Below are 15,327 nucleotides of genomic sequence, written 5' to 3'. Positions count from 1 at the left end.
CGGTGTGTTCCGTTTCCGGCGGGCTGAGTCCCTCGGCCGGGCCGGGCCGGCCGTGGCGCGTCTCGCTGTGGCCGTCTGTCCGATCGGCCGCGTCCCCCTCACCGACCCCTCCGGCCGAGACGGGTCCGTCTGGCGAGACGTTCCGAGCGGTGTGTCCATGTGGAGTGAATGCACTGCTAGCCACTGCAGCTATTTGGTGCCCGGCTGCCGGAATAGAGTGTCGGAGCGGCGGCAGAGGAGTGACGGCAGCTGTTTGTGGTGGATTCTGCCGGAGCTGACCACCGGCACAATAAGACTGCAGCGGCACCAGCCACGGGGAGGGGGCTGCAGCTGGGAGTGTCACCGGACCGCTCTCCGTGCCGGCAGCTGACACTGACCGGTGGCCGGTCTGACACTGTCAGGGGCTGCGGTGTCAGTGTGTCAGTTCAGCTGACAGTCGGAGCACCAGCAGCTGGACACAGCTGACACTGTATATATATATATATATATATAGACCACTGTCACTCGGACACTGACACGGACTGGGACGGCACGCGCGGTGTGACGTCACACTGGCCTCCAACACGGCCTCCAACAGCTGCACCCGGCTGTGGGCACGGACACACCGGCTGCAGCCAGTAACGCTCGCCGCTGTGCTGGAGCCGCCCGCTGGCCACAGCAGCGACGGGTGCTGACAATCGTCCCGCACGGCAACGGAAAGGCCACACGACGGCAACGGGGGTGACTGCTGTGGTGGGATTTTCCGATACATACGGGATTGGTTGTGAGCTCGGTATTATTTTGTGTGTATTTGACGAGAGGTGACCGGATGATTCTGTGAGTGCGTTGGCCGTTGATGGACAGGCGAGGGTGATTAGGTGATTTTGTGAGTGCGTTGATGGACAGGCGAGGGTGATTAGTTGATTTTGTGAGTGCGTTGATGGACCGGCGAGTGCCCGTGGTTGACAGCGAGACAAGCCGGCTGCTAGATGTGCTGTGACAGTGTGTCGGTGCTTGTTGTCGGTGTCGGGTGGTGCAGCTGGCGGCGGCCCGCTGCCATACGGGAGCGGTCGGTGGGCAGGCCGCTCGGCGGCTCGTCCAGCCGGTAGTTGGTGTCAGATCTCTGAGGCCGGTGGGTCAGAGCCGGTGAGCCCGGTCAGGGCACGGCCGGAGCACGGCCACGGCCCCGGCGGCGGCACGGCGTGCTTGTCAGTGGGCCGGCCGTGACCTGGCGGTGACCGGTCGGTCTGTCTGCCGACCGACCACCGGTCGAGCCCCGACCGACCACTGGCACGGCACCGGTGGATGATCAGGGGGCGGGCGGGACATTTGAGACCATTGAGTTATGGAAGACCATCGTTATTCGTTAGTGACTGCTGATTACATAGTTCAGAGCGTATGTTTTGTATGCTTCTCGATAAACAGGGGTGTGTGTGTTGTATGTGAGTGAGTGGTCAGTACGGGGAGGCCGGCTGGCCGGCGGCCGATGGCACGCCGCCGCCGGCCCGACCTGACCAGTGTAGCGTACTGGGAGCAGCGAGGTCTGAGGCTGTCACCTCGGCGCCGCGGGCAGCGTCGGCCGGCCGCCGCCTGCCCTGTCCTCTCCGGTGTGGACGGAGACGAACATCGGACATAGGAGCGTCCCCGGCGGCCGTTTGTCCCAGTTGTGGGGCCATGCCGGCGCGTCGGACTGCACGGAGGGGAGTCGGGTCGTAGCCATGTGACTGCACGGTGGTGTGTAAGGTCGATCGACGAATACAAGGTGCATTGGAGAAGACACCCAGTTGACCACGTGACCTCGAGCGACCCTGCACAGCGGACTGGAAAGAGGAGAAAGGCAGGGTTGGGGGCTCAGCGGCCGCCGCAGAAACGGACACTCACATATAGGGTAGGGACAGTCGGCAGAGACAGTCCCACCGGTCCCACTCATGGGGTAGGTAGGGACAGTCGGCAGAGACAGTCCCACCGGTCCCACTCACGGGGGTAGGGACAGTCGACAGAGACAATCCCACCGGTCCCACTCATGGGGTAGGGACAGTCGACAGAGACAGTCCCACCGGTCCCACTCATGGGGTAGGGACAGTCGGCAGAGACAATCCCACCGGTCCCACTCATGGGGTAGGGACAGTCGGCAGAGACAGTCCCACCGGTCCCACTAATGGGGTGGGGACAGTCGGCAGAGACAGTCCCACCGGTCCCACTCATGGGGTAGGGACAGTCGGCAGAGACAGTCCCACCGGTCCCACTCATGGGGTAGGGACAGTCGGCAGACAGTCCCACCGGTCCCACTCCTGGGGTAGGGACAGTCGGCAGAGACAGTCCCACCGGTCCCACTCATGGGGTAGGGACAGTCGGCAGAGACAGTCCCACCGGTCCCACTCATGGGGTGGGGACAGTCGGCAGGGACAGTCCCACCGGTCCCACTCATGGGGTAGGGACAGTCGGCAGAGACAGTCCCACCGGTCCCACTCATGGGGTGGGGACAGTCGGCAGAGACAGTCCCACCGGTCCCACTCCTGGGGTAGGGACAGTCGGCAGAGACAGTCCCACTGGTCCCACTCATGGGGTAGGGACAGTCGGCAGAGACAGTCCCACTGGTCCCACTCCTGGGGTAGGGACAGTCGGCAGGGACAGCCCCACCGGTCCCACTCATGGGATAGGGACAGTCGGCAGAGACAGTCATATTGACATATTGACAATCGCCGACACTCCACAAACACAGTAGTGGCCACAGCCATTGCTGATATCTCGTACATACGTCGAGGACAGAGCAGTCCAAGGTCCTCTCGCGCGCGAGACACGTGATCGTACTTTCTGAGGCCAGTGATCACCCTGGTAGCAAAGTTGATCACGCTGAGCAGCCGTGAGTCGTTTTTTGCGGTACACCGCCATATACAGAAATACAGTATCTCACGCGCGAGAGGACCAGACCGTCGACAACAGTTCGCAGTACACCCGTCCCACTGGTGCCGCCCTCAGAGGCCGATGGGCGACTCCCACCACGAGTCCCCGGTGGGTGATGGGACCGGTGGGCGACTCCCACCACGAGTCCCCGGTGGGTGATGGGACCGGTGGGTGATGGGACCGGTGGGCGACTCCCACCACCAGTCCCCGGTGGGTGATGGGACCGGTGGGCGACTCCCACCACCAGTCCCCGGTGGGTGATGGGACCGGTGGGCGACTCCCACCACCAGTCCCCGGTGGGTGATGGGACCGGTGGGCGACTCCCACCACGAGTCCCCGGTGGGTGATGGGACCGGTGGGCGACTCCCACCACCAGTCCCCGGTGGGTGATGGGACCGGTGGGCGGCTCCCACCACCAGTCCCCGGTGGGTGATGGGACCGGTGGGCGACTCCCACCACCAGTCCCCGGTGGGTGATGGGACCGGTGGCGACTCCCACCACCAGTCCCCGGTGGGTGATGGGACCGGTGGGCGACTCCCACCACCAGTCCCCGGTGGGTGATGGGACCGGTGGGCGACTCCCACCACCAGTCCCCGGTGGGTGATGGGACCGGTGGGCGACTCCCACCACCAGTCCCCGGTGGGTGATGGGACCGGTGGGCGACTCCCACCACCAGTCCCCGGTGGGTGATGGGACCGGTGGGCGACTCCCACCACCAGTCCCCGGTGGGTGATGGGACCGGTGGGCGACTCCCACCACCAGTCCCCGGTGGGTGATGGGACCGGTGGGCGACTCCCACCACCAGTCCCCGGTGGGTGATGGGACCGGTGGCGACTCTTACCACGAGTCCCCGGTGGGTGATGGGACCGGTGGGCGACTCCCACCACCAGTCCCCGGTGGGTGATGGGACCGGTGGGCGGCTCCCACCACCAGTCCCCGGTGGGTGATGGGACCGGTGGGCGACTCCCACCACCAGTCCCCGGTGGGTGATGGGACCGGTGGGCGACTCCCACCACCAGTCCCCGGTGGGTGATGGGACCGGTGGGCGACTCCCACCACGAGTCCCCGGTGGGTGATGGGACCGGTGGGCGACTCCCACCACGAGTCCCCGGTGGGTGATGGGACCGTCGGTGACCCGGCGGGCCGACGGTTGTTCCCGCTGCCCTCTGCTACCGCCGGCCGACAGCCAGCCGGCAGCTCTCTTGTGGCGGCCGTCGGCGCCGCTCAGTGACCCACGGGGCCGGCGCTGAGGTGCCGCGGCGCGCCGCCCCCCCAGCTACCCAGTGGCGGCCCGTGGACACGCGGCTGGTGGCACACCGCCCCGCCGCGCCCCACCTGGGCCGTGACCTGGCCGGCGGCGGCGGTGGCGGCTGCGGCGGCGCGCCGGACGGTCACCAGTAGAGCTCCGACAGAGTCTCGGACCGACCGGACCGTGCAGCGAGCAGCGAGCCGGGCAGCCGCGCCGAGGGGCGGGCCGGGCGGCCGAGCCGGTCCGCACCTCTGACCAGTCGGAGGGGCGGGCCGTACGTCCGGTCCGCACCTCTGCCCAGTCGGAGGGGCGGGCCGTACGTCCGGTCCGCACCTCTGCCCAGTCGGAGGGGCGGGCGGTACGTCCGGTCCGCACCTCTGTCCAGTCGGAGGGGCGGGCGGTACGTCCGGTCCGCACCTCTGTCCAGTCGGAGGGGCGGGCGGTACGTCCGGTCCGCACCTCTGCCCAGTCGGAGGGGCGGGCGGTACGTCCGGTCCGCACCTCTGACCAGTCGGAGGGGCGGGCGGTACGTCCGGTCCGCACCTCTGACCAGTCGGAGGGGCGGGCGGTACGTACGTCCGGTCCGCACCTCTGCCCAGTCGGAGGGGCGGGCGGTACGTCCGGTCCGCACCTCTGCCCAGTCGGAGGGGCGGGCGGTACGTCCGTTCCGCACCTCTGCCCAGTGGCCACTGCAGTGTCCGTGTACGGCCCCAGAACACGCCACGGGTGTCTCCCGAGCCGTGTGTGTCTCCGAGTCGGTAGTGTGTCCAGCCGGTGTTGGACAAGTGCCGCTGGCCGGCCGTGGCGGCTGGAATGGAGGGCCGGGCACGGGCCGGCCGGCTCATCCGCCGGCGGTGGGAGGCCCGGTGTCAGCTGTGGGTCACTGACCAGCACCGAACACTGCAGTTGTGAGGGGGACGGGTGCAGGCCATACAACACACACAGAACTGCAACAGGGAACTACTTACATGACACCAGTCAGAGTGGCCAAAACACATGTGCAATGTGCAGGAATCTCAGAAAAGGTATATGTGTGGTCTGATCCCACGTAGTTATCGTGATCTTGGATCCGGTGGGATCCTAGATCCAGCCAAATGGCTCGAGACGGCAGCTGATTTACCAGAGGCGGCTCTCAGACCTGATCCCAAATGACGGCGGGTAAAACGGTGTGTCGTATACAGGTTATCGTCCGCCCGGCACCGGGGAAGGCGGTGAAATACGGCGAGTGGCGATCCAGCCAGTCAGTTTTGGCCGCCGGTTAACGGTGAACTCTCACGCTGGGCCCGTATTATAGATATATACGACACCTGTTGATGATGTGCACGGGACAGAAGGACCAGGCCTCGACGGCCCACGGTGTGCTCTGGAGCCGGGACCGCAGCTCGGCAGGTCACAGCAGCGGCGGCACAGCGGCGCAGAAACACCCCCCCCCCCCCTCTGGTGGAGCCAAACTGTACTCAGGTCATCAGGACATTAGCAGAGATGATGAGGTAAGCTCCGAAGGTAGCTGTTTTCCAGGACAAAGACTGGACGTGTGTAAAATGTATTAGTCAAAGCGCAGCCGATTATCAGTAGCGTGGCCAAGTGATAACTAAAATCTAAAAAGCCGTTCCGGAGTCGGAGTCAAGGCAGCTTGATCGACACGGACTCCGACTCCGACTCCCAATCGGTCGGTAGCCCAATTACCCCCCTGTACGAAGCAGAGGACACAAAACATGGCGGCGCGCACCCGGGCCGTGACGGCGTGCTTCCGTGAACCGAGTCGGACAGACGCGAGGACACTCGTTATGACCGGTGCCGTGAGAGCTCTAAACAATTCAGTAGCATCCAGCTGACTATATCCGACCGTTGGATAGCCGGCTATATCATACCCAGGGTTACATTATCCACAACACCCGACCGGTAATTACCCACTACATCGCATCACTTCATCCAATTGCCCACAATGCTCACCCGGTAACTAATTGCCCTACCCTACAGATAGTACAGCTGAAGCGTCTAATCTCGTGTATTTAATAGACATCTGACAGGCCAATCTGACAGACCAATCAGCTGACTCACCAGTCAGCTGACTGACCATTGGTCAGCTGACTGACCAATGGTCACCGCCCCGGGCCGGGTGACGGCCGCCGGCCGGGACCGGAGCGGGCGGGCGCGGCGCGGCCGGCCGCCGTCTGAACTGGCACCGCGTGTATACTGCCAGCTCGGACGGCAGCTAGCCAGTAGTCGAGTAGAGCTGTCCGTGTGGGACGTGTCACAACACGCTCAGCACGGCGCTCAGCACCGCCGAGCCGAGGTGCAGCCAGACCCGGGGGGAGCGGTCACGTGACCGAGCCGTCCGACTCCACCGGGGGACGGTCACGTGACCGAGGCCGGCCGTGCCGCCGGGACCAGGCGCGGTGAACCGAGTCGGACCGTCAGAGACGTGTGTTCTACATACAGAATAGCGTAATGCTACAATCGGTAGTCTCTCCAGCACATCACTTTTCACTGTCCCATTATCCACAATACCCGCCCGGTAATTACCCACTGCATCACATCTCCCGTCCAATTACCCACAATACCCATCCGGTAATTACCCACTACATCACATCCGTGTGCTACTACTACATCTACACTACAACTACTACAACTACATGACTACACTAGAGCGGACACGGGGGCCGTGTGCCGGCTGACCGGCGCCGCTCTCAGTGCCGGCTGGTGCAGCACACACGGCAGCAGTCAGCTGGCGGCCCCGGCCGACTGGCTCGGCCTCTCTGCAGTCAGCTCATCACTGCACGGTCGGTAGTGCAGCGCATCAATCCTTCCAAGGCCACACTCTGACCCCATCGCCTTCCTGTCTCTCCAGCTGATGGTACAGCTCCCCTGTGGACAGAGCAGAGACACGTCTGAGGTGGACACCTCACACACAGACAGACACACAGACAGCGGTACAGCCATGTCCACACACCGCCGGACAGTGACGTCACACACAGGACAGACGGCTGACGTGACGTCACCGTCGGCCGTGGTGGCCGTGACGCGTCACGTCACCGTCTGTGACGTGGCCTGCGGCGGTGGTCGAGTGTGTGTGTCTGAGAGGCCGGTGGCGCCGTGCAGCGTCTGTTGTGAGGGACTGACTGATCAGAGGCGCGGCGCGCGGCGCCCTCTCACCTACCGGGGACATGGAGAAGGATGGTACGGGGCCGGCCATCACTGCGCCGGCCCAGTTCCGCCTCCTTCAGGGCGGTCAGCACGGCCCGGGTGGTGTCTGCCGTGCAGTGAAGGTACAGACGGTCCAGCTTCCGACACGACTTCACCAGGCTGTAACAGAGCAGAGCAGCAGAGACGTCACACACAAACACAGCGGCACCAGCCGGCCGGACGTACGAGTCAGTGTCAGTTTCAGTATTTCAGTGTCAGTGTGTTGGAGTCAGTGACAATGCGTCAGTGTCAATGTGTCGGTGTCTGTGTGTCAGTGTCAGTGTGTCAGTGCCAGTGTCAGTGTCAGTGTGTCAGTGTCAGTGTGTCACTGTGTCACTGTGTCACTGTGTCACTGTGTCAGTGTCAGCGTGTCAGTGTCAGCGTGTCAGTGTCAGCGTGTCAGTGTCAGCGTGTCAGTGTCAGCGTGTCAGTGTCAGCGTGTCAGTGTCACTGTGTCAGTGACGGTGTGTCAGTGACGGTGTGTCAGTGACGGTGTGTCAGTGGCAGTGTCAATGTCAGTGTGTCAGTGTGTCAGTGTCAGTGTGTCAGTGTCAGTGTGTCAGTGTCAGTGTGTCAGTGTCTGACAGGATACCCCTCTCCAGTGTCTGCTGACTGACCTGGTGACCGCTGCTGCTGTGAAGGCCGTCTCTGCCGGCCGCTGGCGGTCCCCCAGTGTAAGTCTCCACAGCCCGGGGCAGCCGCTGAGACTGTCCAGCACGGCGTCAGGGACGCCGCCGGACAGGGTGAGAACCCACAGCCCAGGGCACCTGGTGAGGGGCTCCAGGCTCACGGTGTCAGGGACGCCGCCGGACAGGGTGAGATATTGCAGCTTAGGGCACCTGGTGAGGGGCTCCAGGCTCACGGCGTCAGGGACGCCGCCGGACAGGGTGAGAATATACAGCCTAGGGCACCTGGTGAGGGGCTCCAGGCTCACGGTGTTAGGGACGCCACCGGACAGGGTGAGCCACCGCAGCCCAGGGCACCTGGTGAGGGGCTCCAGTCTGCCGGCCGTGAGATCAGGACAGTCTGGAAAACACACAGACACACATACAGACAGGATCAGCGGACTGCAATACATGTCGATATATGGAAAAAACGAAACAGCTATGAATTCGCATGGTTTTATGGACACAGACGATGATATAACAGTGGTTCTATATGATATGCCATATAAACATGAATGAATGTGATAACATGAATGAATGAACATGATAACATGAATGTTCATGTTATCTATGGATATGCAATCAGTTCAGCCAATGCATTGAAGTGCACCAAACATTGCATTTCAATCGCAATATGTAGGTATGTTCAACTGACTATGATCGAATATGTCACTGATTGTACAGTCCTCCTCGATTTCGGAGCTCAGTTGGCTTCATTATTTCACAAAGCACATTGGCTATGTATCACACCTGTCTGCATGAGGTGCGACAACGGCACACCGTTACTCGGTGTCCGCCATTCTCTTAGCTCGTATATCAGCGGCCTGTCCGTGCTGCCGCTGCTCACCGTATATCTCCAGTACTGTGACCGTCCGTCCCAGGTCAGCCAGGTGACTGATGGTGTCGGCAGTCACCCCCTGGAGCGACACTGACAGATCACCCCAGTACCGTTCCGGCCACCTCGGCTCCGTCACCTCCGGCCCTGTCGGACAGAGCTGTGTCAGCTGACTGCAGTCGGACAGAGCTGCCGCCAGCTCCCCGCTGCAACACTGACACCAGAGTGTCAGACACTGACACAGTCAGCATTGAAACAGACGAGCGGCCGCACAGCAATTTTTTAGCAGCAGCAGTCATATGTAGAATGTGAATATGAACATAATACGTATATGCGAAAAGTATATGCGTAATACAGTAGTCTATGAAACTTCTTATGCTACTCTCATTGGTTGCACTATATCTAATAATCATTCCCCATTGAAATACTTGCTCTATAATTGTAACAATGCCTGCATTCCCGTCTGGCCGCCTTCGATCGTGGCGCCACCTATACTCTGTATAACCGCCGCTCCAGGGCCGCGGCCAGTCAGTCTCGTCAGTCTGCTCAGACCCGTCGTCAGCGAGCTATCTATGTAGTCAGTCAGTGTCAGTTGTCGATCAGGCGTGCGTTCGACATCCGGAAAATGAGGGATAATTATCCGGGATCACCGGTAATAATTTGGTATTGCAAGGACTATCGATGCAATAAGTCATATTTTTATATTGCTTTTGCTTCAGTAATGGCTCTTTTACTCATTGGCATGTGCGTTGTGCACGGTGTCAGCCTAAAACACCGAATGATCCCGTTGATCCCGGAAAATTATCCCTGATTTTCCGGATGCCGAATTCGCACTAATACTCAATACGTTTGTTCGGAAATTTGCTGCTTGTGACAATGCAACTATCGCTAGTACCTCAACTTTTAAATCACCCCGTGACGTTACACTAATATTCCACGCATATGCCTCAAGCATGGACACTATCGAAGGGCATCCATTGAACCCCTTCCCCCTCTCACCACAATACGAGACGAGTAATATACACGATTAACGATGAAACTTGCTAGTTGAGGCTGATCAGTTCGTCCATTTGCCGTCTCCCCTGTTCATTTGCATATACAGGGTGGGGCAGAAAGATTTACCTCTTGATTTTTGAAAATATTTCGGTCCAGAACAAAGATATTCAAATGATTTTTGGTACACGTATTCAGTAGCATGTACACATCTCAGCAACGGCACTATGAACCAATATGGCCACCTTTGGTCTTCACCCCTGCCCCGAAACCTCTCCCTGCGGAGAGGCGCGAGCGCCGCACGGTGTCCTCGTCGAAATTCGACCATGCCGTCTCGAGTGCCAGCTTCAGAGCGGCGATGCTGCTGTGTGGTGTTGCGCCCATCTCGCTCTCCAGGATGGCCCAGGTGGTGAAGTCCATCGGGTTCAGGTCTGGACTTGATGGTGGCCACATGTCCTTGTCCCAGAATCCAGGCATGTGGGTCTTGCACCACTGTTGAGTGAAGTTGGCCGTCTGAGACGACGCAACGTCCTGGACGACGACGTATCCGTCTCGGAACGACTGAGTGATCCAAGGCAGAGCATGTTACTCCAGCAAATGGACATAAACGTGTGAACTGAGACTGACTTTCACATCCGCTTCAATGAAGATCAAGGGTCCTTTTGAGCCGTCGGATGCGACGGCAGCTCAAACCATGACACCAACAGGGTTGTAGCGACCAAAACTGGTCTGGATAGCAGGATCAATGCTGGATGTACCATCTGTCAAGATTCTGACGCCTTGAGAGCTCATCTGGGGCTCAAACGTGGAAATCTTTTTATCAGATCAGAGGAAGACCTTGCTACCGGCGCTTCTGATTTCCTCCAATATCTTTTGGGCCATGTGAAGCCGCTTCTCCTTGGATGCCGCCGAAATTAGGTGTCGACGTTGCATCGTGTATGACTCAAGGCCCAAATCGTCGTTTATGATTCTCCTGATCGTTTTAGGCGAAAAATCGAGGTCCTTTGCCAGTTTGCGCATGTTTCGCCAAGGAGTTCGAGATACCATCTTGTGCAAGATATCAACCAGCTCTTTGGCGCGGTCATGTCTTGTTCTGCCTGGGATGGGCCTCCTCGACACCGTACCTGTCCCTTTAAGGCATTTCATTATTCTGTTAGCAGTTTTTATGGCAACACCGAGCTGTTTGGGAACGCTTCGGACGCTGTGGCCAGCCTGCATCGGCGCCGCAATTTGGGCTCTTTTTGCAATCTCCGCCATAGCTCATCAACAACCATGACGAAATTAAAAACGATCATAATACTTATACACTAGTCAGTTGGGAAGCTGCATGCAAAATTTCACTAAAATCCGTCCAAAACTTTTTGAGTTATGGGCTGAAAACAAACAGGTAAATCTTTCTGCCCCACCCTGTACCGGCATTACATGTGTGATCTGCTGTATCTCACCTCTGACATTGAGGCACCTGAGGCCCTCCGGCAGCTGCCCCCTCAGTAGCGGGAGGTCGGCGGCGGTGACTGATAGGTCCTGCAGCCCACGGCACCTGGTGAGGGGCTCCAGGCTGCCGGCCGTGTGATCAGGACAGTCTGGAAAACACACAGACACACATACAGACAGGATCAGTTAGCTGTAATACATGTCGATATATGACAAAACGAAAAAACACCTGATAATTCACATGGTTTTATGGACACAGTAGACAATGGTAAAACAGTGCTATTATATGATATATGCAATCAGTTAAGCAAATGCATTGATATTTGAAATTGTTTAACGGACTTTCACTGGGTAGTGGGTAAAAGTTATTATTGGTCCCGGTACTCCGACTTGTATGGAAAAGTCTTCGATGGGGCACACATAGGTTTAAATTTTGTCTGTTTTAAACCTATGTGTGCCCCATCGAAGACTTTTCCATACAAGTCGGAGTACCGGGACCAATAATAACTTTTACCCACTACCCAGTGAAAGTCCGTTAAACAATTTCAAATAAGCATTTACCTGTGTATTAACTATTAAGACATGACTCTTCAGTCTCACTTAACAAATGCATTGAACTTCATTAAACAGTGCAACACAATTGTTATGAGTATGATCAACTAACTCTGAACGAATATGTCACTGAGTGAACAGTCCTCCATTTTTCAGCTCAATTGACTTCATTATTTCGCAAAGCATATTGGCTATGTATCACAGCTAGGTCTCCATGAGGTTCGACAACGGCAAACCGTTACTCGGTGTCCGCCATTCGCTGAGCTGGTATATCAGCGGCCTGTCCGTGCTGCCGCTGCTCACCGTATATCTCCAGTCGTGTGACCGTCCGTCCCAGGTCAGCCAGGTGACTGATGGTGTCGGCAGCCACCCCCTGGAGCGACACTGACAGATCATCATCCTCGTCCTGTTCCGGCCACCTCGGCTCCGTCAACTCCGGCCCTGTCGGACAGAGCTGTGTCAGCTGACTGCAGTCGGACAGAGCTGCCGCCAGCTCCCCGCTGCACCACTGACACCAGAGTGTCAGACACTGACACAGCCAGCACTAACACATCCGAGCGGCTGCACAACGATATTTTTAGCAACAGCATACATACGTAAATATGCAAATATGAGCAACATAAGTATTACGATTTTTGCAAGGCACATTGGCCTAGGCACTGGGCAGCCAGTCATGGTATAGTAACGGATCAGATTGGTAGACAACATAAATATATGGTTCGCAGTGGTTGCAATGAAACCATTTCAAATTACCATAATTGCTACAATAATATTTCATGCATGCACTTGATGCTCACACTATATGCAAATGCATGCATTGCATCACTCTAACAATACCATATAACACAAACAAGGCTGTAAGATGTTGGCTGAATTCGAACGGTTCGTCCATTTGCCGTCTGTCTCCCTGTTCATTTGTATATCCATGTGCATTGTCCATTATACCGGCATTACATGTATGATCCGTGGTATCTCACCTCTGACATTGAGGCGCTGGAGGCACTCCGGCAGCTGCTCCCTCAGTAGCGGGAGGTCGGCGGCGGAGACTGACAGCCGCTCCACAGTCTCCCGTGAGCTCCGCAGCTCCGTCAGCTCGCTGTCACCGACTCCGGCCGGAAGGATAATAGTGTTTGGGCCCACCCTGATGATGGCACCACGAAGTTGACTTGGAATAGTAGTAACTTGTGCTGGAAAGGTGATTGAACCAATGTCAGGCATTTGTCTAGGTCAAACATTGTACACTTACCTACAGGTGTAGAAAACACAAAGTGAAAACTGTTTGTGGCTACAATGCTGTGATAATTCCGTGTCTGAGTAAATATGTATGTACTTTATCAAAACGATGTGAATTTCATAAGTTACGGCGACTTTCCGTAACATAATATTCAACAAATACAATGATAATGGGTCTTTGACATATAAAACAAAATCACCACTAATTAGTGCATTATATTCCGAACTAGGCATATTTTCATGATGTCAATTGATCAATATGACAGTTTTTGAAACCTTTTCACTTAAGTATTTTGTTCAGCACTTATGTGTAGCTAATTATAACAATTTTGTATCGTTATAAAATTTGTAGCGTAAATATTACGTCCAATAGAGGCCCAAATCATTGACCATCACCATTCACCACACGGCACACGACTTGTCATCCTACAGCTTGCCATGGCTTATGGCTTCCGTCCCACCTTAGGATGAGGCAGCATTTCCTGCAGTACATGTAATATGTGTTGTATCCAGTTATTCTTGGTTTGATTTAGGCTTCAGATTTTCAGGGATAAACTGCTTCTCTACGTTATTTATGAACATTTGCTAGAAAAAAGCAGTTCCTTAGAGCAAAAATAACAAGCAAGGAGCGTTGCCGCCGGCCAGTTTTCCTGTTCTTCGTGTCCCTGTGTCGCCCCCTGCCCCGTTCAGGAGCGCCCGGCAGCGCCACCTGCACCTGACCAGTCCGGCAGCGTTTGGGGTCGCCGCGCAGTGCGCACCGCCGACAATCAGCTGACGCGGCCGGCAGCGCGTCTCAAGGTCACTGGAGGTCAGCCGGGCCGCGGCCCGCCGGGTGGCCGTGACGTCACAGCCAGCGAACGCTGAGCGCCGGAACAGCTACTGTTGTTTATCCCTTCCTAGCCATTCATATATGAGTAACTTCAACCGCTGCTCACCATCCGTGACTAGTAGGGTAATCCGTGACCCCAGCTCCGTGGCCAGGTGACTGATGGTGTCGGCAGCCACCCCCTGGAGAGATACCGACAGACCACTCCCGTACTGTCCCGGCCACCTCGGCTTCGTCACCTCCGGCCCTGTCGGACAGAGCTGTGTCAGCTGACAGCAGTCGGACGGAGCTGCTGCCGGGTTGGGAGGCGGCTGACACTGTGGTGTCAAACCCTGACACAGACGACACTGACAAAGCCAGGGTCGATCGGCACTGTTGGACAGTATTTGAACATTGTGCACAATGCATGCGCTACGCTTATACATGCGTCAGTTAAAACCCGCGCCCAGATGGGGTCTGCCGAGCAACGCGGTCTGATGGGGGGGGGCATTTTGCCCCCCCCCCCTCAGATCTCGAGAACCACGCAACATAGCGACAAGCGGTAAACGGTGTTGGTTAGCCCCAACGGGGAACTACCTTGTGACCCAATTTCATTGACCTCGGTCAAACCGATGACGTCTCAGGTCAGGTCAAAGGTCGAATTTTCACCGTTTACAGGCATTTCAAGACATGCGTTGTAAAATCGTGTAAAATGCATTTCATTGAAAATCATCGATGGGGAAATGTTCTTCAAACACATATTCTGCTATTTGAGGTCACTGATACCAGGTCAGGTCACAGAGGTCAGGTGACTGGCGGGTCACAATATGAAAGTGTCGTGTGATACATGTTTTATGGTCCATTTTACATGACAAATGCGACTATGTGGATCACAAAGACTTTAGGGCCAGTTTAGGTAACGTTTTGGTCAAGGTCAGGTCAAGGTCAGGTCAAGGTCAGGTCAAATTAGGTCAAATTTCAAAGTTGATATTTTTGCAAAAAATGGGTATCGATTCGATGCAGCTCGTCACGGGGAGTTCAATGGTCGTCTCCGTTTTGCGCTACCAGGTCTAGGATTGCTAAAAATTGAGTTAAAAAATTTGACGTCATCAATTTTTAAGTTTTTTTCGCTATAACTTGGACAAAAAAGAGGTATCGATCTAAAATTTGGTATGTATATCGAAGAGTGCAGGGACTATCACATATATCCCGTTTTTTTCGAAATTCGAAAAAATTGGATTTTTTTTAGTTTTCTAAAAAATCAATATTTTTGATTTTTGGGGATCGAAATCCCAAAATTTCGAAAATCGGAGATCGCAGTTTTGTAGCGCCGTCTTTTCTCTACACAACCACATAAAGAACTTTAAAATTGCTTGTTAACTGTAGAATTGGTGAGCGTTTCACGATGTCATGTTTTTTGCTCATTTTTACTCGAACATGACCTCAGTTTGACCTCAATAACTCCTGACCTGAGGTGGCCTGTGACTTGAAA

At 56.4% G+C, this 15,327-nt stretch overlaps 1 protein-coding gene across 1 annotated transcript in view; it reads right to left on the bottom strand.

Annotated features, from left to right (window-relative positions):
* Positions 1–5,665: 5,665 nt before the first annotated feature.
* The window catches only part of LOC122388124, a 28,413-nt gene continuing 18,751 nt past the window's right edge, over positions 5,666–15,327 (bottom strand). The window contains exons 5-12 of the mRNA XM_043378922.1: positions 13,966–14,103; positions 12,775–12,984; positions 12,101–12,238; positions 11,257–11,394; positions 8,831–8,965; positions 7,936–8,344; positions 7,293–7,438; positions 5,666–7,000 (exon numbers count right to left, since the gene is read on the bottom strand). Of these exons, the coding sequence (XP_043234857.1) occupies positions 6,933–7,000; positions 7,293–7,438; positions 7,936–8,344; positions 8,831–8,965; positions 11,257–11,394; positions 12,101–12,238; positions 12,775–12,984; positions 13,966–14,103 (1,382 nt within the window). The 3' untranslated portion in view covers positions 5,666–6,932. The remainder of the gene's footprint in view (positions 7,001–7,292; positions 7,439–7,935; positions 8,345–8,830; positions 8,966–11,256; positions 11,395–12,100; positions 12,239–12,774; positions 12,985–13,965; positions 14,104–15,327) is intronic.

Source organism: Amphibalanus amphitrite, unplaced genomic scaffold, assembly GCF_019059575.1.
Source record: "Amphibalanus amphitrite isolate SeventyFive unplaced genomic scaffold, NRLGWU_Aamphi_draft 000309F_arrow, whole genome shotgun sequence".
NCBI classification, from domain to species: Eukaryota; Metazoa; Arthropoda; class Thecostraca; order Balanomorpha; family Balanidae; genus Amphibalanus; species Amphibalanus amphitrite.
The sequence above is the reverse complement of the archived record's forward strand: the minus strand, read 5'-3'. Positions and strand labels throughout refer to the sequence as shown.